This window comes from Pristis pectinata, chromosome 6 (assembly GCF_009764475.1).
Source record: "Pristis pectinata isolate sPriPec2 chromosome 6, sPriPec2.1.pri, whole genome shotgun sequence".
Classification (NCBI taxonomy): Eukaryota; Metazoa; Chordata; class Chondrichthyes; order Rhinopristiformes; family Pristidae; genus Pristis; species Pristis pectinata.
In genome coordinates this window covers 1,812,501-1,838,012 of record NC_067410.1, presented here as the reverse complement: position 1 = coordinate 1,838,012, position 25,512 = coordinate 1,812,501, and the positions used below count along the sequence as shown (strand labels likewise).

The 25,512-nt window shown below is 52.2% G+C and overlaps 1 protein-coding gene across 1 annotated transcript in view; it reads left to right on the top strand.

Moving 5' to 3' along the window:
• The window catches only part of xpc (xeroderma pigmentosum, complementation group C), a 28,230-nt gene extending 3,392 nt beyond the window's left edge, over positions 1-24,838 (top strand). Inside the window, exons 2-16 of the mRNA XM_052017444.1 lie at positions 1,764-1,974; positions 3,069-3,145; positions 4,588-4,708; positions 5,362-5,446; positions 8,729-8,886; positions 9,822-9,942; positions 10,570-10,659; positions 12,406-13,362; positions 16,165-16,325; positions 17,115-17,196; positions 19,267-19,401; positions 20,224-20,393; positions 22,001-22,094; positions 22,437-22,526; positions 24,172-24,838. Of these exons, the coding sequence (XP_051873404.1) occupies positions 1,764-1,974; positions 3,069-3,145; positions 4,588-4,708; positions 5,362-5,446; positions 8,729-8,886; positions 9,822-9,942; positions 10,570-10,659; positions 12,406-13,362; positions 16,165-16,325; positions 17,115-17,196; positions 19,267-19,401; positions 20,224-20,393; positions 22,001-22,094; positions 22,437-22,526; positions 24,172-24,363 (2,744 nt within the window). The 3' untranslated portion in view covers positions 24,364-24,838. The remainder of the gene's footprint in view (positions 1-1,763; positions 1,975-3,068; positions 3,146-4,587; positions 4,709-5,361; positions 5,447-8,728; positions 8,887-9,821; positions 9,943-10,569; positions 10,660-12,405; positions 13,363-16,164; positions 16,326-17,114; positions 17,197-19,266; positions 19,402-20,223; positions 20,394-22,000; positions 22,095-22,436; positions 22,527-24,171) is intronic.
• The last annotated feature ends 674 nt before the right edge of the window (positions 24,839-25,512 follow it).

The following is a 25,512-nucleotide window of genomic DNA, read 5'->3' as shown; positions in this document are numbered from 1 at the left end:
GAAATAAGGGGTCAGATATTTAGAACTGAGATCAGGAGAAATTTCTTCACCCAGAGGGTGGGCAATCTTTAGCATTCATTCAAAACAGAGAATGATAGATTCTTGGAAAGTAAGGGAATCCAGGGACCTGGGGATATTGTAAGAACCTAGAGCTGAGGTAAAAGATCACTTGAAACAACAAACTTGAGACAAACGTTGGTTAGGCTGCGCTTGGAGCACTATGTGCGGTTCTGGTCGCCACACTATAGGAAGGATGTGATTGTTAGAGAGAGTGCGGAAGAGATGTTGCCTGGATTGCAGGGCTTGAGTTATCAGGAGGGATTTGATACGTTGGGACTGTTTTCCCCGGAGCGAAGCAGTCTGAGAGGTGACCTGATGATGAACTCGTGAACACTACCTCGTTATTCCTTTTTGCACTTTATTTATTTTTGCAACTTATAGTATTTTATGTCTTTACACTGTACTGCTGCTGCAAAACAACACATTTCACGCCATCTAAGTCAGTGATAATAGAACCATAGAACACTACAGCACAGAAAACAGGCCATTTGGCCCTTCTAGTCTGTGCTGAAACTTTATTCCCCTAGTCCCATTGACCTGCACCCAGTCCATAACCCTCCAGACCTCTTCCGTCCATGTTTCTATCCAATTTATTCTTAAAACTCAAGAGTGAGCCCACATTTACCACGTCAGATGGCAGCTCGTTCCACACTCCCACCACTCTCTGAGTGAAAAACTTCCCCCTAATGTTCTCCCTAAACCTTTCCCCTTTCACCCTAAGGCCATGTCCTCTCATACTTATCTCTCCTAATCTAGGTGGAAAGACCCTACTCACATTTACTCTATCTATACCCCTCATAATTTTGTAAACCTCTATCAAATCTCCCCTCATTCTTCTGCGCTCCAAGGAATAAAGTCCTAACCTGTTCAATCTTTCCCTATAACTCAACTCCTGAAGACTTGGCAACATTCTAGTAAATCTCCTCTGCATTCTTTCAATCTTACTGATATCCTTCCTATAGTTAGGTGACCAGAACTGCACACAATACTCCAAATTTGGCCTCACCAATGTCTTATGCAACACCATAACATTACCCTCACCATAACATCCCAACTCCTATACTCTATACTTTGATTTATGAATGCCAGGATAATAAACCTGATTCTGTATATAAAATTATGAGAAGCATATATAAGGTAGATAAGAAGATACCGTTTTCCATGGTAGGGGTGTTTAAAACTAGAGGGCACAGGTTTAAGGTGAGAGGGATGAGGGTTACAGGGGATCTGGGGTAAGTTTTTCACACACAGTAGTTGGTATCTGGAACCAGCTGCCAGAGGAGGAGGTGGAGGCAGAAACAGGAACAACATTTAAAAGGCAACTAGACAGGTACCTGAATGAGCAGGGCACAGAGGGAGAGGGGATCAGTGCAGGCAGGTGGGATTAGTATTGATGGGCATGATGGTCGGCATAGACACGGTGGGCCGAAGGGCCTGTTGCTGTGCTGTAGAACGCCATGACTCTATAACAGATTTTTTACTTGGTTTGCTGTTGATTGTCAGAGCTTTCTGTGGGGAAATTCCCCTACAGAAAGGGATGTGGAAGGTTCTATTTAAATGCCAGTCTTGCTGTAAGTGACATGGGTGAACTGGTTATCAGTTCCCACTGCCTTGCCCACGAGACTACAGTTGCCAGTTGATAAAAGAGCTGATATGTTTTCCCTGTTCTGAAGCATCCTCGTCCTCCACTTCCCAATGAACAGGTGACGATATCCAGGACTTCGAACCAGAAAAGCCTCAGTTGAAGCCCAAAGTGTGTGGAAAGAGAGCAGGGAGTCAGCGAGTCTGCCCGGTCCCTGCGCGTGGGAACGGGGCAAAGAGCAAACCTTCAAAGGGCGGAGGGAAAAGAGGAACCTGTCCAGTGAAGGGAGAAGCAGGTGAAGGAACAAAGGGCAGAGCTCCTGCTGTTGTGAGGTAGGCTCTGCGCTGCCAGACCGTTGGCTTCCAACGGGAAAGTGAACAGAACCGGGTGATGTTGTATCTAGGGGCGGAAGGAATTCTGGAGCAAGTCCGACTTCCAGCAGCTAATATCAGTCCCCGTTTGCTCTTGAGTGGGGAACAAAACAATCTGCTGTAGGAACTCAGCGGGTCAGGCAGCATCTGTGGACAGTCCATGTTCCAGGTTGCGATGCTTCACCCTGACAGTGGAGAGGCGATAGCCAGTATAAAGAGCTGGGAGGGAAGGGGTTGGGGGGGGGGGGGGGGGGGGGGGCAAGAGCTGCCAGGTGGATCCAGGTGAGGGGGGGGATAGGCAGACTGGGGAAGGGGGAGTGGGAACAGCGACGGAGGCCGGGAGCTGAGGGGTGGAGGTGACACAGGGCTGCAGATGGTGGGATCTGATTGGAAGGGAAGGCGGAGCCTGGAACCAGATAAGGGACTGGGGGGGTGGGGACCCAGTGGGAGGGGTGTGTGGGTGGTGGACAGATGGAGTGGGGGGAGGAGGGGAAAAACAGGGTGATGGTGGGTGTAGGAGGGACTGTGTAGATCAGGAGGAGAGAGAGAGAATGTCCCTGCAGAGGGGGAGCAGGTTACCTGAAGTTGGAGCATTCAGTGTTCGTGCTGTCGGAGTGTAGATGGCCCTGTGAGGGGCTGTTCCTCTAGTTTGTGCTTAGCCTCACCCTGGCAGTGGAGGAGGCCAAGGACAGACAGGTCAGTGTGGGAATGGGGAGGGGAATTATAATGGCTGGAGCTCCAGAAGCACTCGAGAGAGGTTAGCTCTGTAACAGAAGGGGATTTTATGAACATTAGGCCAGAGCTCTGTAGAATCCCGAAGGAGATGAGCCAGAGCTTCGGTCTTTGCAGCAGCTTTTGTTGGTGGGACCCTTGCACCAACGACTGACAAAGAACTGGACTGTCTTCAAGTGAGGACCACCTGACAGGGCAGATGGCGGTCAGAGGCTCTGGGACAAATATAGCAACCTTGTGAGGGGCTGCAAGCACTCGGCATGAGCCAGTGAGAGATGCCTGCTTATTGTGTCAGGATGTTGGTTTTGTCTCCCCCGTGCCAGTTTCACAGGTGGAGAGGAGGAGGAGGAGGAAGGTTGTTCACCGGAGGACAGTGAAGATGAGTGGGAAGAAGTTGAAGGTGAGTTACCGATTTCGACCGCTCTCCGATGGTCAGGGGGCTTCTGCTGACCCGCCCAGCAGTGAAACACAGCACTCGGCTGAACATCTCCTTAACGTGACGAATAGGAGCAGCTCTAGGCCATTCTGCCCTTCATTCCTGCTTCAGTAATCAACTAAATTATGGCCCATTTTTTTACCCAGCCTCTCTTCCCTGCACGGAGCCCCTTTCCTTTGATTGTGTTAATAGCAGAAATTTACCCGTTCCCTGTTTGAATACTCTCAGCAACTGAGGCTCCACGGCCTCTTGGGTGAAGAAATTCATAGAACATAGAACAGTACAGCACAGAACAGGCCCTTCAGCCCACAATGTTGTGCTGACATAGCTAATCCCTCCTACCTACAGAATGCCCATATCCCTCTGTTTTCCTCTCATTCAGGTGCCCATCCAAGCCCCTCTTAAAAGCCCCCAATGAATTTGCCTCCACCATAGGCAACATATTCCAGGCATCTACCACTCTCTCAGTAAAAGACTTACCCCTCACGTCTCTTCCTACCCCCTCTCACCTTAAATTCCTTCTCATCCCAGTCCTGAACGGCCAGCCCTGTATCCTGAGACTGTAATTCCTGGTTCCAGACACCCCTGCCAGGGGAAACACCATTCCTATATCAACCCTGTCAAGCACAGTAGGAATTTTGGATGTTTCAATGAGATCACCTCTCATTCTTCTAAACTCCTCAAGGCTCTGGGCCTAGTCTGCAAAACCTCTCCTCAAGTGACAAACCAGCCACCCAGGAATCAGTCTGCTGGACCTTCAGTGCACTTCCTCGATCACGTATACCCTTCCTTGGGTAGGGAGACAGGATGCCTACACTATATTCCAGATGATGTTTTGACAGGGCCCCATATAGAATTGGAGTAAAATGTCTCTACCCTTGTACTCATGTCCTGTAGTGCAGAGGGAGCTTCACTCTGTGTTTGACCCTGGAAGTGTGTGATGGGACGGTGCGGAGGGAGCTTCACTGTGTGTCTGACCCCGGGAGTGTGTGACGGGACGGTGTGGAGGGAGCTTCACTGTGTCTGACCCCGGGAGTGTGTGATGGGACGGTGTAGAGGGAGCTTCACCCTGTGTCTGACCCCAGGAGTGTGTGATGGGACAGTGTGGAGGGAGCTTCACCCTGTGTCTGACCCCAGGAGTGTGTGATGGGACAGTGTGGAGGGAGCTTCACCCTGTGTCTGACCCCAGGAGTGTGTGACGGGATGGTGTGGAGGGAGCATCACTCTGTGTCTGACCCGTGTCCTGGGACCGTTCCAGCTCCTGTCAATGTGTGTGGGTTAATAGGGGATTTGTTTGCCTGTCCAAACGGGTGAAGGTTGCCCGAGGTGACAGCCCTGGAGACAGCTGGGTGAGTGAAGCCAATGGTGACAGTGCCAGTTTAAACATCCTCTTCCTCTCCTGGCAGAGCTGCTCCACGATGCAGCAGAAGAACCTTCGCCCTTTTCCCTTCCTGAACCCTCCCTTCCTGAGAAGCCACTGGAGATTGAGATTGAGACACCGTTTCATGCCAAGGAGAGAGAGAGCAGGTCAGTGACTTAGTCTCCTCAGCTTTAGTCCTGTCTGTTTTTATTACAGAGCATACAACTTCTCCAAGTGTCTTCTCCAACTTCTTCAATTGGTCCAATGTCCCTTCAGAGACTGAAGCATAATCCAGTGCACACTCCCTGTGCAGTGGCGAGGGAGGCCCCCGCCGTGGGAGGGGCAGGACTGAGGGAGGCCCCCGCCGTGGGAGGGGCAGGACTGAGGGAGGCCCCCGCCGTGGGAGGGGCAGGACTGAGGGAGGCCCCCGCCGTGGGAGGGGCAGGACTGAGGGAGGCCTCTGCTGTGGGAGGGGCAGTACTGAGGGAGTGCCGCACTGCCTTTGAGATAATAAAAGATCCCATGAGTTCCCTCGGTTAGACAAAGAGCAGGGATTGTTCTGTGGGCAGTATTTATCCTGACCACTCTGACATGAAGAGATTATCTGTCAGTAGGCACGTTGCCATGTGCAGGAGCTTGCTGTGCACACAGTGACTGCTGCATCGTAACTGTGACAAGATTCCAAAAGGCTCCTTAGGTTGAAGTTTTTGAACAGGTTACATAAATGCAAATCGACTGATTTTTTAAAAAAAATTTTGAATAAATCAGACTTTCAGTCCATTTTGTGCTGTAAGCTCTGGAACTGTTCCTTGCTCTGCAGGGAGAAGAGGGAAGCTGAATTTGAATCCTATCTCCGTCGAGCGATAAACCGTTTCACCCGGCAGCTTCGCGAGGACATCCACAAGGTTTGTACAGGGAACTTTCATTTTCTATGAGTTTTGATTTTTCCCAAGGATTCGGTCAGTAATTCTGCACAGAAACAGGCCCTTCAGCCCAACTTGTCCATGCTGACCGAGATGCCCATCTAAGCCAGTCCCATTTGCCTGTGTTTGGCCCATATCCCTCTAAACCTTGTCTTGTCCAAGTGTCTTTTAAACCTTGTTGTTGTATCTGCCTCAACCACTTCCTCTGTGTGAAGAAGTTGCCCCTCAGGTCCCTTTTAAATCTCTCCCCTCTCACCTTAAACCCATGCCCTCAAGTTCTTGATTCCCCAACCCTGGGAAAAAGACTGTGCATTCACCCTATCGATGCCCCTCATGATTTTATACATCTCTACAAGGTCACCCCTCAGTCTCACACACTCCACTGAATAAAGTCCCAGCCTGCCCAACCTCTCCCTATAACTCAGGCCTTCAAGTCCTGACAACATTCCCATAAATCTTCTCTGCACTCTTTCCAGTTTAATGGCGACCTTTAACCAGGTAACCAAAGGTGGGATTGGGAAGAGGGGTTTTCCCAGTGGGAATTTCCAGCCCTTAAATTTACAGCATTCTGGATTGCAACAAGGGGAAGCCAGTTGCACCATGCATTTGCTTAAATAACTTGAGGGACAGCATGCAATCACTTGTATTCCTCTCCTGTCCTTTGCTTGTCTCTTTCAAGGGGCGAGCACAGGCATGTTTGGGCTGAGTGGCAGCCTCTTGGAGTCAGCGAGAGATGCAGCACGGAAGCACGCCCATCAAGTCTGCACCGGCCATCATGGAACAGTGCAGCACAGGAATAGGCCCTTCAGCCCACATTGTCTGTGCTGACCACGATGCCAGTTTAAACTGCACATGGTCTATATCCCTCCATTTCCTGTCTGTTCATGTGTCTGTCTAAATGCCTCTTAAATATTGCTCCCTTTTCTGCTTCCACCCCCTTGAACTGCATAGATCGGGTGAATGCACTCAGTCTTTTCCCCAGGTGTGAGGAATCAAGAACTTGAGGGCACAGGTTTAAGGTGAGAGGGGAGAGATTTAATAGGAACCTGAGGGGCTACTTTTATTTTTGCACAGAGGGTGGTCAGTATATGGAACAAGCTGCCAGAGGAAGTGGTTGAGGCAGGTACATTAACAACATTTAAGGATGTGGAAGCGTTGGAAAGGGTGCAGAGGAGATTTACCAGGATGCTGCCTGGTTTGGAGAGTATGGATTATGAGGAGAGACTAAGGGAGCTGGGGCTTTACTCATTGGAGAGAAGGAGGATGAGGGGAGACATGATAGAGGTGTACAAAATATTGAGAGGAATAGATAGAGTGGACAGCCAGCACCTCTTTCCCAGGGCACCAATGCTCAATACAAGAGGGCATGGCTTTAAAGTAATGGGTGGGAAGTTCAAGGGAGATATCAGAGGGAGGTTTTTTACCCAGAGAGTGGTTGGGGCATGGAATGCGCTGCCTGGGGAGGTGGTGGAGGCAGGTACATTGGTCAAATTCAAGAGATTACTAGATAAGCATATGGAGGAATTTAAAATAGAGGGATATGTGGGAGGAAGGGATTAGATAGTATTAGGTGAGGTTTAAAGGTTGGCACAACATGGTGGGCCGAAGGGCCTGTATTGTGCTGTGCTGTTCTATGTTTAAAATACAGTTGGACGGGTACATGAATAGGAAAGGTTTAGAAAGTTATGAGCCAAACCAGCTTGGATGGGCATCTTGGCTGGCATGGACCAGTTGGGCTGAAGGGCCTGTTTCCGTGCTGTATGGCCTATTCTATGACAATACTCCAGGTGTGGCCTCACCAACGACTTGTACAACTGCAACATAACGTCCCAACTCCTGTACTCAGTGCCCTAACTGATGAAGGCCAGCGTGCCAAACACCTTCTTCACCACCCTGTCTACCTGTGACACCACTTTCAGGGAACCATGTTCTTATACTGCCAGATCTCTCTGTTCTGCTACACACTCCACAGAATGGGGAGGGGAGCATGGGGTTAATCACTGGCTTGTGTACATCAGCTGGTCGCTGGAGAGAGGCTTTGGACTCACTGACCTCCACCAGCTCCCCTTTAAACTGAGCATCCACTGAACTTTAGCAGAGTGAGAGGAAGCCTGATTGAAACATCTAAGATCCTGGGGGACCTTTACAGCATTGGTTTGGAGAGGATGTCTCCTCTTGAATCCAGAATTAAGAGTCACTGCTTCAAAAATAAGGGGTCACCCATTTACAGTATTATTTCCCTTGTAGGGATGTGAGTATTTGGAAGTCTCCTCACCAAAGGGCAGTACAAGTGGAACCTCTGAACACTTTTAAGTCAGAGCTTGATGGATTCTTGATAAGCAACAGATGAAAGGTTACCAGGGTCAGGGAGGTTGAGGTTATGATTCGATCAGCTGTGAGTTGAGGAGAATGAAGGTTCAAGGGGCTGGATGGCTTTTCCCTGCTCCTAATTTGTACCTTCTCCTGAAAGGTGTTGGTGTTCGGAGGGACCTGGGTGTCCTTTTACAAAATCACAGAAAGTTAAGCTGCCGTTTCGGCGAACAGTTCAGGAGGGAAGTGGTGTGTTGGCTTTTATTGCAAGAAGATGTGAGCATAAGAGTAGAGGTGTCTTTCTCCAGTTAGTTAGGGCCCTGGTGAGACTGCACCTGGAATATTGCGGGCAGGTCCGTTCTCTCTACCTAGGGAGAGATGGGCTAGCGGCAGAGGGGGTGCAGTGCAGGTTCACCAGATCGATCCCTGGGATGGTGGCCTTGTTGTATGAGAGGCATTAAGCAGATTGGCCACCCCTTCCCCTCCTTTTTGTACTGTCTATCGCCCCTCTCTCATTCAGTGATGAAGGATCTCGACCTGAAACGTCAACTGTCCATTTCCCTCCACAGATGTTGCCCGACCCGCTGAGTTCCTCCAGCAGCTTGTTTGTTGCTTCAGATTGGACCTGTCTTTTCTTGAGTTCAGAAGAATGAGCAGGAATCTTCTTCTGGGGCTTGACAGGGTAGATGTGGAGATAATGATTCCCCTGGTGCTGAGGGAGAAGGTCTGAGGTAGAAGACCTCATTGACTGGTGGAGCAGTAACGAGGGGCTGAATGGCCTGATACTTCTACTCCTGCTGTTCTGATTGGGGGAAGGTGATGTGGGGCAGCAGGGGCTGCATGTAGACCAAATGGTCTGTTTCTGTTGCGGTAACGCTGTCCAAGTCGCCTGTTCTGACTTTCACTACTTCCAGTCTTTTTATTGCTTCCCCCCCCCCCCCCCCCCCCCCACAGACTCACCTCCTCTGCTTGTTGGCCAATGGGATGTTCCGGAGTAGGACGTGCAATGAGCCTGAGCTTCGGGCTGTGGCGTTATCCTTGCTGCCCGCCAAGCTGGCCAGGGTGTCAGCTGGACGTGTGGACATCCCATACATCTCCAAGCTGCTGAAGTGGTGAGCTGCTGTCTCTGTGTCTGCCCCACTCCCCGTCTCTGGACAATCTGCCCCCGAACTCTCTAGTAATTGGTCTATTATTCTCACACCTACCGAGATACAGTGGAAAACTTTTGTTTGCATGTCATCCAGACAGATCATTCTATACGTAAGTATATTGCACAGTAGTGTAGCAGTTAGCGTAACACTATTACAGCGCTAGCGACCCGTGTTCAATTCCAGCTACTGTCTGTAAGGAGTTCGTACGTTCTCCCCGTGTCTGCGTGGGTTTCCTCCGGGTGCTCCGGTTTCCTCCCACATTCCAAAGACGTACGGGTTAGGAAGTTGTGGGCATGCTATGTTGGCGCTGGAAGCGTGGCGACACTTGAGAGCTGCCCCCAGAACACTCTACACAAAAGATGCATTTCACTGTGTGTTTCGATGTACATGTGATTAATAAAGAAATCTTATCTTGACACAATGCAGAATATGGTGTTAAAATTGCAGAGAAAGTGTAGTGCAGGCAGACAATAAGGTGCAAGGGTCACGACAAGGTAGATTGGGAGATCAAAAGTTCATTTTTTAGCAAATGAGGGTGTGTTCAATAATCAGTTAATAGTGCGATAGAAGATGTCCTTGAGCCCGGTGGTAGGCATTCTCGGGCTTTTGTATCTTTTGCCTGATTGGGGGGGGGAGAAGAGAGAGTGTCTGGAGTGGGAGGGGAGGCTGGTTTCTGTGATGTGCTGAGCTGTGTCCACAACTCTCCGCAGTTTCTTGCGGTCCTGGGCAGAGCAGTTGCCGTACCAAGCTGTGATGCATCTGGATAGGAAGCTTTCTACAGTGCACCTGTAAAAATTGCTGAGGGTTTTTGGGGACATGCTGAATGTCCTTACCCTCTTGAGGAAGTGGAGGTATTGGTGTACTTTTTTGGCCGTAACTGTCTCTCCCGTATTCAGGTTTGTGTCGGCCTTTGAGGTGGAGCTGTCCCTCGCTCGGAGTGAATCGGGGAAGCTGTTCCGGGAGCTGCAGCAGGGACTCACCAGCCGTTCCGCGGGGAGTGAAGAGGAGTTGGTTCACGTGTGTATCGTGGTAAAACCACCATCTGTGCACCTCAATAAGAACCGAGAATGCTGGAAGTACACTTCGACTTGTTTCTCTCCCCACAGACGCAGCCTGACCTGCCGAGTGTTTCCAGCATTTTCTGTTCTTGTTTTAGATCAACAGCATCTGTGTCTTTTTATTTTCCTCAACTGTGCATCTCCACAGCCTCCTGACTCATCCCCCGACAGCCCCCCTGAATCCTCTATATCCTTCACCTGCTGTTATCTCCCATCATTCTCCCACTCCTCTCTCCGTCCCTCTGTCACTCTGCCTCTTCTCTCTCTCTCCTCTCTCTCTCTCCCCCCCCCTCTCTCTCTCTCTCCCTCTCTCTCCCCCCTCCCTCCCTCCCTCTACCCGCTCCATCTCTCCTGCTCCCATCCTGTCCCTCTTCTGTTTTCCCCTTCACCCTCCTGCTTCTCACTCGCTTGTCTGACATCCTCTCGCATCTTCCTACCCCAGCTGTCTTCCTACCCCAGCTGTCTGCCTACCCCCTCCTCGGGACCATTGAGTGGACCTGAGGTTGGAGTGGTCCTGTGTGAGGATCGTGTGTGGCGGTCACCCTGCGTTCTGCAGGCCCTCACTGTCGCTCTTTTGTATTTACAGCTGTTCCTGATCGTACTCCGAGCACTGCCTCTGTCGTCTCGTCTCGTGGTGTCTCTTCAACCCCTTCCCTTCAAAGAAAGTTCAAAAGCGGTAAGACACACGTCTCGCTCTTCTGTTGGCATCATCAGCTCAGAAATAGAATGCTCGCAATTTACAGCACAGAATGAGGCCATTCGGCCCTTTCTGTCCACACTGGTACAATTCCCACCTCAGTTCTTGGTCCGTGGACCAGTACTTCACAGTTCCTCTGGGATGCGCCGAAGGATTGTTCAGGTGTTGGGAGGGTTTCTGCTTCTCCCACCTTTTCAGGCAGTGAGTTCTGAGCCCCTGCAGCCTTTGGATGCAATGATTTTTTTCCCAACTCTCCTCTAACCCTTCCATCACTTAATCCAAGCCCCTTGGTTACTGACCTGTCAGATAAAGGAGATGTTAGACCCTCCCTGTTCACTGTCTTGGCCTCTCTCAATTGAATCCCCTTTTTATATTCATTCAAGGGCTGTGGGCTTCACAGGCTGAGCCAGCATTTAATTGCCCATCCCTAGTTGCCCTTGAGAAGGTGGTGGGGAGCTGACTTCTTGAACCGCTGCAGTCCTTGAGGTGTGGGTGTCCCCACAGTGCTGTTAGGGAGGCAGTTCCAGGACTTTGACCCAGTGACAGTGAAGGAACGGAGATATATTTCCAAGTCAGGATGGTGTGTGGCTTGGAAGGCAACTCCCAGGGGGTGGTGGTCCCCGGGCTTTTGCTGCCGTTATACTTCTCGCTGGTAGAGGTGGTGGGTTTGGAAGGTGCTGCCTGAGGAGTCTCGGTGAGTTGCTGCAGTGCCTCCCGTAGATGGTACACACTGCTGCTACTGTGCGTCGGTGGTGGAGTGAGTGAATGGTTGTGGCGAGGGTGCCTATCAAATGGGCTGCTGCGTCCTGGGTGGTGTCGAGCTTCTCGAGTGTTGTTGAAGGTGCACTCACCCAGGCAAGTGGAGAGTGTTCCCTCACACCCCTGACTCGAGCCTTGTAGGTGGTGGATGGGCTTTGGGGAGGAGGTGAGTCACTCCCCACGGGATTCCCAGCCCCTGACCTGCTCGGTAGCCACACTGTGTATGTGGCTACTCCAGGTCAGTCTCTGTCAATGGTAACCCGCAGTAGGGGATTCAGTGCTGGTAGTGCCATTGAATGTCGGGGTGATAGCTGTTTCCTCTTGTTAGATATCCTCACTGTCTGGTGTTTGTTCCAAATAAAAAATGGCAGCACAGCCAGTACCTCCTCAGAACAGGAAACCTCCAGGGCAGCAGTGCCTCATCCTGCCCAACCCTCCTGTGGTGTGGTGCTCCAGGTCTGACCGACCTGTGTAAACCAAACCTGAAGGCAACAACGGAGATGGATAAGGTGGTTAAGAAGCGAAAGTAGCTCATTCAGCCCTTCATGACTACTCCACCGATCGTTAACTCATGGCTGGTGGAGTCATGGAGTCATACAGTGGGGAAACAGGCCCTTCAGCCCATCGATTCCATGCTGGCCACCAACCACTCACACCAATCCTAACTTTATTCTCCCACATTCCCATCAACTCCCCCCAGATTCTACCCCCCACCCACACACCAGGGGCAATTTACAGTGGCCAATTACCCCACCAACCTGCACGTCGTTGGGATGTGGGAGGAAATGCAAACTCCACACAGAGAGTATCCGAGGTCGGGATCGAACCCGGGTCTCTGGAGCTGTGAGGAAGCGGCTGTGCCTACAGTTCTGCCCTGGTGCTCGGTCCTAACACCATGACCCTTTGAGTTAATGGTTGTGTGGCTGGTTCCTTCCAAATCTAATCCCTGTTCTTCTCCTTCTCCAGAAGAATCCGAGAGGGGGAAAATCCAAAGTCGATTCCCAGGAAGCTGACAACCCTGCGCCCCGCATTAAACCCAAGACAACAGCCGGAAAAGCAGGGAAGAGAAGAGCAGACATCAAACAGGAGGACGAGGGGAAAATTCAGGTGAAGACAGAAGGTGCCGACGGGACACAGGAGGGGATCAGACGGAGCAAAGCCTCGGGTCCGGTCAGTCGAGGGAGGAGCAAGAAAATCAAATGTCCCGAAGCTTCTGCTGAATCGGGATTTGAGGATGATGAACATCCAGGCCCCAAAAACCCAGGGCACCTGAGGCCGAAGAATGAGCGACGGAGACGCGTTGCCTCGAAGGTGTCGTACAGAGAGGCGGACACCGACCAGGATGACGACAGCGACTCGGATTTTGAACTTGCCGACGGTTCTGCCGATTCCAGCAGTTCCTCGGGTGGAGGTGAGGCGGGTGCACCTGGGGACGAGAGGCGCCGCTCACGGGGGAAGGGTCTGCGAGGCCAGGGAAAGGGCGGAACCTTGGGGAGGAGTTCGGAGGTCCGTGAAGAGGAGGACTCTGAGAGCGGCCCAGGGAAAGCCAAGTCCAAGAGGAGATCCTCGGCTTGCAAGAGGAGTGATGGAGATGGGAGGTTGGTGGGTGAGGGGCCAGCGCGGGCGAGAGCTTCGGATCAGTGGATCGAGGTTTACGCTGACGCAGAGAAGAAGTGGGTTGCGGTGGACTGTGTATACAACTCTGTGAACCATCCGGAACTCTGCGCAAGGCACGCCACCAAACCACTTTGCTACATCATCGGCTTCGACAACGAGAACAGCGTGAGAGACGTTACCCAGAGGTACGACGCAGCCTGGATGACTGCCACCAGGAAGCGGCGGGTTGACCCCGCGTGGTGGGAGGAGACTTTGTCACTGTACAGGAGTCACTACGCTGAGCGGGAGGCGGAGGAAGATCGGGAGGTAGGTGGCGATTCACAGGCGCTCGGTCTCTCTCCGAGCGCTCTGCCTGATGGGATCCAGGGATGTTACTGGATCTTCGGTCCCTCGCTGCCGGAGACCAGTTCCCTGTTGGCAGCGAGCAAGTGTGCAGGTTCCAAAAACAATTCAGAGTCACAGAGTCACACAGCATGGAAACAGGCCCTTCGGCCCAACTCGTCCATGCTGACCAAGATGTCTATCCGAGCTAGTCCCATTTGCCTGGATTTGGCCAACATCTTTCTTAAATCTTTCCGATCCGTGTACCTGTCCAAATGTCTTTTAAACGTTGTAATTGATTCAGTACCGAGAAGGGTTAAACTCTTTGCAAGAAATGGCAGAAATGTCTTGCTCCAATTAACCAGGCCCTGGGTGAGAGCACACTACATGTTCCAAAATTCACCAGCCTCGCCGTGAAGAAGTTTCTTCAAAGTCAAGGTCGAGTTTATTGTCATCTGCACAAGTCCATGTGTGCACAGGTGCAATGAAAAACTTACTTGCAGCAGCATCACAGGCACAGAGTATCAGGTGCACAACATTCACGAGAAAAACATAAATCAAACATAAATTTTACACAATTTATACAGGAAAACACAATTAAAACAAAAAAAAACAAGGTTCATTGTAGTGCAAAGTGGCCATACTGAGGCAGTGATTAGGGTTGTGCAGGTTGGTTCAAGGACCGAATGGTTGTAGGGAAGTAGCTGTTCCTGAACCTGGTGGTGTGGGACTTCAGGCTTCTGTACCTCCTGCCCGATGGGAGCTGTGAGAAGATGGCATGGCCCGGATGGTGGGGATCTTTGATGATGGACGTTACCTTCTTGAGGCAGCGCCTCCTGTAGATACTTCCGTTGGTGGGGAGGGATGTGCCCGTGATGTATTGGGCAGAGTCCACTACTCTCTGCAGCTTCTTACGTTCCTGCGCATTGGAATTGCCGTCCCAGACCCTGATGCAACCAGTCAGGATATTTTCAACAGTGCATATGTAGAAGTTTCTTCTCATCTCAGTCCTGAATTGCTGACTCCTTATTTTAAGGCTGTTCTAAACACCCCAAGCTCGGGAAACCTCCTCTCATCCACCTGTAAAGTTCCATAGGAGTTGTGTAAGTTTCCTTGACATCATCTCTTGTTCTTCTAAATTTGAGGAGAGTATATTCTTCCTCGAGAAGGCTGACCAGACCTGGACGCACTATTCCAGGTGTGGTCTCACCACGACCCTGCGTAATTGAAGCTAAGCGTCTCTACTCCTCACCTCAAATCTCTTGCAGTCAAGGTCATAACTGCTTGCTGAACCTGCATGTTAGACGTTCAGTGACGTGTGTCAAAGGAACACCCAGCTCCCTGTCAACACCGTCACCTTTCAATCACTCACCATTTAAAATGACTGTTTTTCCATATTTTTGTGAGGCAGCTACCCTATTAGCTGAACCACTGCGCCACTGATACTGGGGAATAAAATAGGTGGAGAGATTAAGGAGCAGCCAACACAGGAAAGTTTCTAGAAGTAGTGGAGAAGAATCGGTCCAGAGTAAGTGAGGAACAGAAAGAAATCGGTGTTACTGAAGAAAAACAAAGGACTGCAGATGCTGGAATCTGGATGAAAAACACAATGATGCTGGAGGAACTCAGCAGGCCAGGCAGCATCCGTGGAGAAAAGCAGGCGGTCAACGTTTCGGGTCAGGACCCTTCTTCAGGATTGAAGATAGGAAAAGGGGGAAGCCCGATATATAGGAGGGAAAAGCAGAGCAGTGATAGGTGGACAAAAGAGAGGAGGCGGGGTGGGCACAGGGAGGTGATAGGTGGATGCAGGTAAGAGATGGTGATGGGCAGGTGCGGGGGAGGAGGGGAGAGCAGATCCCCCGGGGGACGGGTCAAAGGGAAGGAGAGAGAAAAAAGAGAGGCTAGGAAAGGGAAGAAGAGAAGAAGCACGGTGAGGGGTGGGGGTGGGGGGTGGTGGGGAAGGGGGGGGTTACTTAAAGTGGGAGAATTCAACGTTCATGCTGTTAGGCTGCAAGGTAAGCTTTGTCCCAGGGTGACAATGGCTAACACGAGGGGACATAATTTTAAGGTGATTGGAGGAAGGTATAAGGGGGATGTCAGGGGTAAGTTTTTTACACAGAGAGTGGTGGGTGTGTGGAACGCACTGCTGGCAGAGGCGGTGGAGGCAGAATGATAGAGAAATGGGGAGCTATGTGGGAGGGAAGGGTTAGATAGATCTTAGAGCAGGATAAAATGTCGGCACAACATTGTGGGCCGAAGGGCCTGTACTGTGCTGTAGTGATCTATGTCGTATCTCCGTATACAGTATCCATTAATTAATGAACACCACAAAACATTGTTATCATCGCTGTCTTGAAAAATTCTTTAAAAATTGATGGGAGAATTTAGTAAAATCGGATTTCCATAAGTCGTATCTCCCGTAACCTGGCGAGCCCCTGTACTAAACTTTGAAGATGAAGGTTATGGCCCCAGTGCTGGTAAATGGCATGAGTGTAGATGGGTACTTGGTGGTTGGCACAGACATGATGGGCGGAAGGGCCTGTTTCAGTGCTGTGTGACCAGGTTAATGTCTGTTGAAGTTAGTCTTTGGATTCTGCGGAAGGCACCCGCTGGTCACGCACTCCGCCTGAAAGGGACCCGTTTATTCCTGCTCTCCATTGCCCCAGGGTATCAGGACGGATTGGACCTCCGCCTCTGACCCAGTGAGCTGCAGCTGAGGGTGTCGGGGATGGCGTGGGCTCGTTCCGCGCTGCCGGGCCTTCACTCTCGCCTCTCTCCGTTTGACAGCTGCGTGCGAGGCTGCTGGATCAGCCCCTGCCCACCTCCATTGCCGAGTACAAGAACCACCCCCTGTACGTGCTGCAGCGGCACCTGTTGAAGTACGAGATCCTGTACCCGCCCACCGCCTCCATCCTGGGCTACTGCAGGACGGAGCCCGTCTACTCCCGGTGAGTGCCGCTGGTCACCGTGCCGTCAGGCTGCAGCCGTCCCGGTCTGGGACGTGGCACGGTGGGGGGGGCGGGGGGGTGGTGGGGAGGGGTCAGGGGTGGTTGGGGGGGAGGGGGGCGGAGGGGAGGAGTCAGGGGTGGTTGGGGGGGAGGGGGCGGAGGGGAAAAGTCGGGTGGTTGGGGGGGGAGGGGGCAGAGGGGAGGGGTCAGGGGTGGTTGGGGGGAGGGGGAGGGTGCAGAGGGGAGGGGTCAGGGGTGGTTGGGGGGAGGGGGAGGGGCGCGGAGGGTGGAGGGGAAGGGTCAGGGGTGGTTGGGGGGGGAGGGGGGGGAGCGGTGGGGGATGAGCAGTGGGGGGGAGCGGGGGCGGTGGGATCCACCCCTGGTTACTGGTCCAGGGCGCCCAAACCCACCCACACACTTCCCCCCATCACCCGCACACTCCCCCCCACCCACACTCACCCTACCCTCTACAATTCCACATCAACTCCTCTTCCTTGCCCCCTCCCTCACCACCTCTCCCTCCTTCCTCCACCTTTCCCCATCCCTCCCCCCACTCCCCCTCCGCCCCGACCCCAGCCCTGGTGCTGGCGAACTGGTTTGTCCACTCCCCTCCACGGACCCCAGACCCACCGAGCCCGCCTCTGCTGCCTTCAGCTCCCAGCGCCGGGTTTATCTGACGTCCGCTCGAGTGACACGGGCTCCCGCGTGCAGACCGAGCGGCTGACGATGGAACACGCGTGAACGCGGCTGTGCTTTTGTCTCCTGACCCCACCTTGTGCTGTGTTTCAGGGACTGCGTACACGTGCTCCATTCCAAGGATACGTGGCTGAAGGAAGCCCGCGTGGTGAGAGATGGAGAGGTGCCATGTAAGGTGCGAGCTCTGCACTGACCCACCCTGTACCTCGGGAGTCTGATCAGTGAAAGCCCCCATCCATCCGTGCCACCCACTCCATGCTACACCTCCGTATCCCTCCCCCTCTCTACAAGGCCACGAGAGACTGGTGGGAGCTCTACAAAACTCTGGTTAGACCACACTCGGAGTATTGTGTCCAGTTCTGGCCGCTTCATTATAGAAAGGATGTGGAAGCGTTGGAAAGGGTGCAGAGGAGATTTACCAGGATGCTGCCTGGATTGGAGAGTATGAATTATGAGGAGAGACTAAGGGAGCTGGGGCTTTACTCTTTGGAGAGGAGGAGGATGAGAGGAGACATGATAGAGGTGTACAAAATATTGAGAGGAATAGATAGTGTGGACAGCCGGCGCCTCTATCCCAGGGCACCAATGCTCGATACAAGAGGACATGGCTTTAAGGTATTGGGTGGGAAGTTCAAGGGAGATATCAGAGGGAGGTTTTTCACCCAGAGAGTGGTTTGTGCATGGAATGCGCTGCCTGGGGTGGTGGTGGAGGCAGGTACATTGGTCAAATTCAAGAGATTGTTAGATAAGCATATGGAGGAATTTAAAATAGGGGGATATGTGGGGGGATGGGGTTAGATAGTCTTAGGCAAGGTTTAAAGGTCGGCACAACATTGTGGGCTGAAGGGCCTGTATTGTGCTGTACTGCTCTATGGAGCCATCCACTCAACCCCCCTCACCCACTCCCCAGCCTGCTCACCTCAGTCTGATCTTGGCCTCAGCTCCCTGTCCCTCAGAACCCTCGATTACCCCCGTAGGAATACTGTTGGCGCGGGGAGGGGGAGTCGCCAGCTGTTGGCGGGGGTGTGAGTCGCCAGCTATTGGCATGGGGGGGCTCGCCAGCTGTTGGGGGGGGGGGGGGGGGGGGGGGAGTCGCCAGCTGTTGGTCCCAGCAGTCCGCAGTATTCCCCAAACAACTAGATTGTTTGAAGCTCCTCATTTTCGTTCTGTGGCGACCTTCCAATGTTCACATCTTCATCGGTTTTAATCATCGACTGTCACACAACACGGCGGGATATGTGGGCAGAGAAGTGGCAGATGGAGTTTAATCCAGTCAAGTGTGAGGTGCTGCGCTTTGGGAGGTCGAATGAAAGGAGAAAGTGTACAGTTAATGGTAGGCCCCTTAATAGCATCGAGGTACAGAGGGAACTTGGGGTTCAGGTCCATAGTTCACTGAAAGTGGCTACGCAGGTGGATAAAGCAGTAAAGAAGGCATACGGCAGGCTGGCCTTCACTGGGAGGGGTGTCGAGTGTAAGAGTCAGGCAGTCACGCTGCAGCTGTATAAAACTTTAGTCAGGCCGCACTTGGAGTATTGTGTGCAGTTCTGGTTGCCCCATTATAGGATGTGGAGGGGGTGCAAGCGAGGTTCACCAGGATGCTGCCTGGATTAAGGGCACGAGCTATAAGGAGAGGTTGGACAAACTTGGGTTGTTCTCTCTGGAGCGTCAGAGGCTGAGGGGAGACCTGATAGAGGTTTTAAAATTATGAGAGGCATCGATAGGGTCGACAGTCAGAATCTGTTCCCCAGGGTAGTAATGTCAAACACCAGAGGACACGCTTTTAAGGTTAGAGGGGGGAAGTTTAAAAGCGATGTGAGGGGCAAGTTTTTACACAGTGAGTGGTGGGTGCCTGCAATGGGTCACCAGGGGTAGTAGTGGAAACGGGCAGTTCAGTGGGGTCTGAGGCTTTTAGAATATGAAGGGAATGGAGGGGTGATACACAGGAGGAGGACATTTAGTATAAATTGTCATCAAGATCGGCACAACGTGGGCCGAATGGCCTGTCCCGTGCTGTGCTGTGCTGTACTGTACTGTTCTGTGTTGATCGTTCCCCAGTGACAGCCGGGGCAGTGAATTCCAGAAACTTCATCCTGTCCTCTCCATCACCACCTCTCCCTCTCTGGGCGACCTGCCCCGGTCCGTCAGCTTCACGCTTGCTCTCTACCTCCGCCTCTGCCCTGGCCCAGTAAGGACCCTTTGCTGCAGTGACCGTGATGTGTTGACTCTGGCCCTGTGATGCCTGCAGATGGTGAAGAGCCAGTCCAACCGAGCACGCCGAGCGCGACTGGCCAACTGGGAGAATCGAGACAAGGACGACCTTGGACTGTTCGGACGTTGGCAGACAGAGATGTACCACCCACCCAGGGCCACCAACGGGAAGGTGGGTGTCACCGCTGGAGTTCACGGGCAGGGTGTGCTTCAGCATCCCGGTCCTGTCGAGCAGGGACGGACGGAGGTTGACCAACCCCCATGTTGGATCCACGTTCAGTGAGATGGACCTCGTCAGAAGCCCAGCTCCAGATCCAGCCCCTCCCAGACTGCCCCTCCCCACTCCCATCTGGCATCCACTGGGAGCTCCTGTGGGCCGTTGTTTGGGTGTGGGGAGGGCCTGGGACTGCTTCCATTTGAAGTGCACTTACTGTTGAACTATGGGGGACAGTGTCACTGGTGTGTGCAGAGCAAGGTCCCACAAACAGCACTGGGATAATGACCAGATAACATGGTTTGGTGGGGTTGGGCTGTGGTTGAACGTAGGCTTTGAGGAGGGGAGAACTGTCCCTCCCTCAGTACTGCCCCTCCCACAGTGTGACCCTCCCTCAGTACTGCCCCTCCCACAGTGTGACCCTCCCTCAGTACTGCCCCTCCCACAGTGTGAATCTCCCTCAGTACCTCCCCTCCTAGTGTGACCCTCCCTCAGTGCCACCCCACCACAGTGACCCCCCTCAGTACCGCCCCCACCACAGTGTGACCCTCCCTCAGCACCACCCCACCACAGTGACCCCCCTCAGTACCGCCCCCACCATAGTGTGACCCTCTGCACCACCCCACCACAGTGTGACCCTCCCTCAGCACCACCCCACCACAGTGACCCCCCTCAGCACCACCCCACCACAGTGTGCCCCTCCCTCAGCACCACACCTCCTCGAATGCTCAAAGCTTCCAGAAGAAAAAATAACTCTGACTCCTTCCTCCCATCCGTCAGGTCCCACGGAATGAGTTTGGGAACGTCTATCTCTTCAAACCTTCTATGCTTCCTCTCGGCTGCAGACACCTGAGGATCCCCAACCTCAACCGCGTGGCCCGTAAGCTGGACATCGACTGTGCCGCCGCAGTGACTGGGTTTGATTTCCATTCCGGGCATTCGCACCCAATGTACGCCCGCTCCTGAGGTTCCCCCTCTCCACCTCCTCCCACCTCCTCCCCTCCTCTTCCTTTCCCCCCATCCCTCTTCCCTCCTTCTTCCAAGCTTAAAACCCCTATATCCCTAACTTATCCCACTTCCTGTGGAGGTCAGCTCTGTGTCTCCAGAGGCTGCCTGACCCACTGAGTGTCTCCAGCGTTTCCAGTCTCCCTAATTTGCTTGTGCCAAATATTCTTTGATGTTGTATCTATTAAAGCTACAAATTGTCCAGTATTCTGATGTTATAGGACACGGGGTCTTCCAAACCAGTTGTGGAGCAGAGGACTGCCTGCATAAACAGGCAGGTGGTGACATTCACAAATGTGAGGAATTAATCAGAATTCAGCAAGGAATTTGGGAATTTGGAGCGTGGTGGGTGTGTGGGGCTCCATCCCACAGGATGCAGGGGAACAGCTGGATGAACACACAAGAGGCAGACGGAGAGGTGGGGAGCAGCTTGCTGTGGGTTAGAAACTCCAGCACGGAGCAGAGAGCCCAAAAGGTCCGTTTCTAATTCCCTCCCATTCTACGGGGTTCTCTGCAAGTCTGAAGGGGATTTGAGGAGATTAAATTGGTAAATTGGTTTATTATTGTTACATGTACTGAGGTGCAGTGAAAAACTTTGCCTGTTATCCATACAGATCATTTCATCACATCAGTGCATTGAGGCAGTACAAGGGAAAACAATAACAGAATGCAGAATAGAGTGTTACAGTTACAGAGAAAGTGCAGTGCAGGCAAACAATAAGGTGCAAGGTCATAACGGGGTAGATTGTGAGGTCAAGAGTCCATCTTATTGTACTAGGGAACTGTTCAACAGTCTTATAGCAGTGGGATAGAAGCTGTCCTTGAGCCTGGTGGTACGTGCTTTCAGGCTTTTGTATCTTCTGCCCGATGGGAGGGGGGGAGAAGAGAGAATGTCCGGGGTGGGTGGGGCCTTTGATTATGTCGGCTGCTTTACCGAGGCAGCAAGAAGTGCAGACAGAGTCCATGGAGGGGAGGCTGGTGTCCGTGATGTGCTGAGCTGTGTCCACAACTCTCTGCAGTTTCTTGTGGTCCTGGGCAGAGCAGTTGCTGTACCAAGCCGTGATCTAGAGGAACAGGAAATGGGATTGAAGGGCTTCAGCTATAAGGAGAGGCTGGACAGGCTGGAACTGTTTTCCCTGGAGCGAAGGAGGCTGAGGGGTGACCTTATAGAGGTTCATAAAATCATGAGGGGCACAGATAAGGTAAATGGTCACAGTCTTTTCCCCAGGGTGGGGGAGTGTAACACTAGAGGGCACAGGTTTAAGGTGAGGGAAAAGATTTAAAGGGGACCTGAGTGGCAGGTTTTTCCACACAGAGGGTGGTGGGTGTGTGGAACGAGCTGCCAGAGGAAGTGGTAGAGGTGGGTACAGTTACAACATTTAAGACACTTGGACAGGTCCATGGATAGGAAAGGTTTAGAGGGATATGGGCCAAACACAGGCAAATGGGAGTAGCTCAGGTAGGCAACTCACAGCATGGAGGAGTTGGGCCGAAGGGCCTGTTTCTGTGCTGTGTAACTGTGACTTGAACTGGCCTTCTGTTGCTACCACAGAACGGACGGCTACGTTGTGTGTGAGGAATATGTGGAGATCCTACTGACAGCCTGTAAGCAGGAGGCAGCTGAGCAGGTGAAGAGGGAGCAAATGGTAAGTGAGCCGGAGTGCGAGGGGAGTGTGTGATGGGACGGTGCGGAGGGAGCTTCACTCTGTGTCTGACCCTGGGAGTGTGTGATGGGACGGTGCGGAGGGAGCTTCACTCTGTGTCTGACCCTGGGAGTGTGTGATGGGACGGTGCAGAGGGAGCTTCACTCTTTTTGACCCATGTGGTACTGATTTCAGATTGTTGGGTGTTGAGTGTGTGCTGACAATTTGGATCCTTGGGACTTCAGTCCCACAGCTCCCCAAGTGAAGGATCCTAGGGTAACTGACGGTCAGTCTTCCTGGAAGGTTCAGCTGGTCTGACCGATAACCGTTGTGTTTGCTGTGCAGAAGCGGGAGAAACGAGTGCTGGGGAACTGGAAGCTGCTGGTGAAGGGACTGCTGATCAGGGACCGACTGAGGGCTCGTTACAGCTCCCAGGTAACGTCTCGGCCGTGGTGAGGTCCCAGGTTCCAGATCTCATTACTGCGCGCACCTTGTGCCTCCCAGCACTCTAATACCACAGTGTGTTCAGTTCCAGACCCCTTCACCCCTCACCATCTCTGTGACCCCCACACACCTCCCCATCTCCGTGACCCTCTCCATCTCTGTGACCCACTGCACCCCTAGCCGTCTCGTGTCCCCCTCCGGCCCCCTCACACCCCTCCCCGTCTCTGACCCGCACCCCTCCCCATCTCTGTGACCCCCTCCAGCCCCCACACTCCTCATTTTACCTGTATCACCCTCCATTTACATCACTATTTCATGAACCCCCTCCATCAGCAAAACCCCTCTTTATCTGTAAAATGGAAGCAAGAGGCTACCAGCCTCTCCACATAACTGAAACTCTCCATCCCAGGCAACATCCTGGTGAATCCCCTCTGCACCCTCTCCACTGTAATCACATTCTTCCTGTAGTGTGGTGACCAGAGCAGTGCTCCAGCTGTGGGCTGACCAACGTTTCGTGATGTTGTACCACGACCTCTCTGTGGGTCCCATTGATGTGTTGGATCCAGGACATGTGCACATTTCAGTAAAACGTTTTGGGTCTGGCCACATCACACTCACCACTTGATCCAGATGGCGATGATTTGGTTAGCATCATGGATGTTTGCAATTAGCATTGGTGGGATAGTTGGGTTGGGTTAGACTTCACATCCTTGGATTGGATTGGGTTTCAGTGTTAAACCCAAGCAAACACCCCATCTTCTGTTTTCATAAGACCACAAGATATAGGAGCAGAACTAGGCCATTCAGCCATGCCTGATTTTTTTTTGAACCCCATTCTCCCTGTAACCCTTTTACCAATCAATAACCCATCAATCCCTGCCTTAAATATACCCAATGACTTGGCCTCCACAGCCGTCTGTGGCAACGAATTCCACCGATTCACCACCCTCTGGCTGAAGAAATTCCTCCTCATCTCAGTTCTAAAGGGACGCCCCTTTATTCTGAGGCTGTGCCCTCGGATCCTGGACTCTCCCACTGATGGAAACATCCTCTCCATGTCCACTCTATCCAGGCCTTTCAGTATCTGGTAGGTTTCAATGAGATCCCCCACCTCATCCTTCTGAACTCCAAGTACAGGCCCGGAGACATCAAACACTCCTCGTATGTCAAGCCTTTCATTCCCAGGATCATTCTTGTGAACCTCCTCTGGAGCCTCTCCAGGGCCAGCTCATCTTTCCTTGGATATAGGGCCCAAAAATGCTCACAATATTCCAAATGCGGTCTGACCAATGCCTTAAAGCCTCAGCATTACATCTTTGCTTTTGTATTCTAGTCCTCTCAAACTTAATCCTAACGTTTCATTTGCCTTCCCACTGCCGACTCAACCCGCAAGTTAACCTTGAGGGAATCCTGAACGAGGTCTCCCAGGTCCCTTTGCACCTCTAAGGTTTTCGGGAATGTTCATCATTGCTGGTTGGAACAACCTTGCAGATCTGGTTCCTGCTAGTACTTCAGCCCCTCCACTGTCTGCCCTCATTTCATCAGATCCCAACAGTGCTCCCCTGAACTCTGCATGCTTCAATAAAACCTCTCTGCCTCCTGGCATCGTAACCGTTGGCATGTGTATTTCCTTCAGGAGACAGACGCTGTAAACTCTGGGCAGGGGCCAGCAGGCTGCTGTGAAGAGGAGGGTCCCAGCAAATCGACCCCAGCCACTGATGCCGCCTCTTCATGGCCCTTGAACCGACAGGAGGGCGAGCAGAGCAGGAAGGGCCGCAAACCAAAGAGAGGCGAGGAGAAGCACCTGTTCCCCTTTGAGAGGCTGTGACCCCCAGGGTGGCCTGGGTCCTTTCACACACAGCGGCAGTGAGATACCAGTCCGTGTCAGGGGAAAGGCTGCCTGGGGACATCCCATAACTTGCTGTCTGACTGCCTGCTGCCACAAAAAGGTCCAGCCAAGATCTGTGGTCACTGTTTCAGCTGTGGTTGGCACCGAGTCCCCTTTGTGTGTGAACCACTGGGGTGAGGGTTTGAACTGTTGCTCAGACCACCACCATCGTGATGGGTAGCAGTAGGTCACTGACCACAGAGTTCTCACCTTGATGGGGGGGGGAGGAGGTATTCTGTTCTTGCAAGACCATGTTTGTCAAATGTTCTCCCCCATCCCTCCTTCCCCCCCCCCCAGCTTCCTCTCACTGACAGAGGCATTACAGGCGGCTCAGGTTATCACTTCACTTGGGAATTGTTTGTACGGTTAACTTTTTTTTCTACATTGCAAAAAAGAATAAAGTGTGTTGATTTGTATGAAGACTCATTGGACTCTAATTGGACACAGGCAACAGGAGAGGCTGGGTAGGTACATAGAACAGCACAGCACTGTGCACGCCCTTCAGCCCACAATGTTGTGCCAACCTATATAAACCTACCCCACGATCAATCTAACCCTTCCCTCCTACACAGCCCATAACCCTCCATTTTTCTTACATCCAATTTCTTCTTGTGGGACAATCTAGAACTAGGAATCAAAGTAAAACTCCAATAATCCAGCAGTGGTGCTGGACAAGCAGAGTTTCCACACGATGGGATGTTATTCCTCAAACTTTTTCACTTTTTTTTAAAAAAAAGTTTTAAACAATAGAAATGATAAATGTTCCAGGAAACTCCGCAAGTTTAAAAGGAATGTAGGAAACGAGGCCCCAGTAATGTTCAAGGATTGGAAACAGCATAAAGTTTAAAAGGAGTGCAGGAACCGGGGCCCTGATGAGTGGGAAGGGGCCACATAAACATCCCCTGGTGAGCCAGACACCACATAATCAGGACTCGGAATAGTTGGAAGGCAGATTATTCAAGTTTCACCCCGATGGGTCATCCATTATGGAGTTATTTTGAACCAAACACTAACCAGTATTGCAGAAAACCAGCCGAGGGTGGGGTGTGAGAGGCCCTCGAGATCAGCTGCAGTCTCTGGCGAATCCAC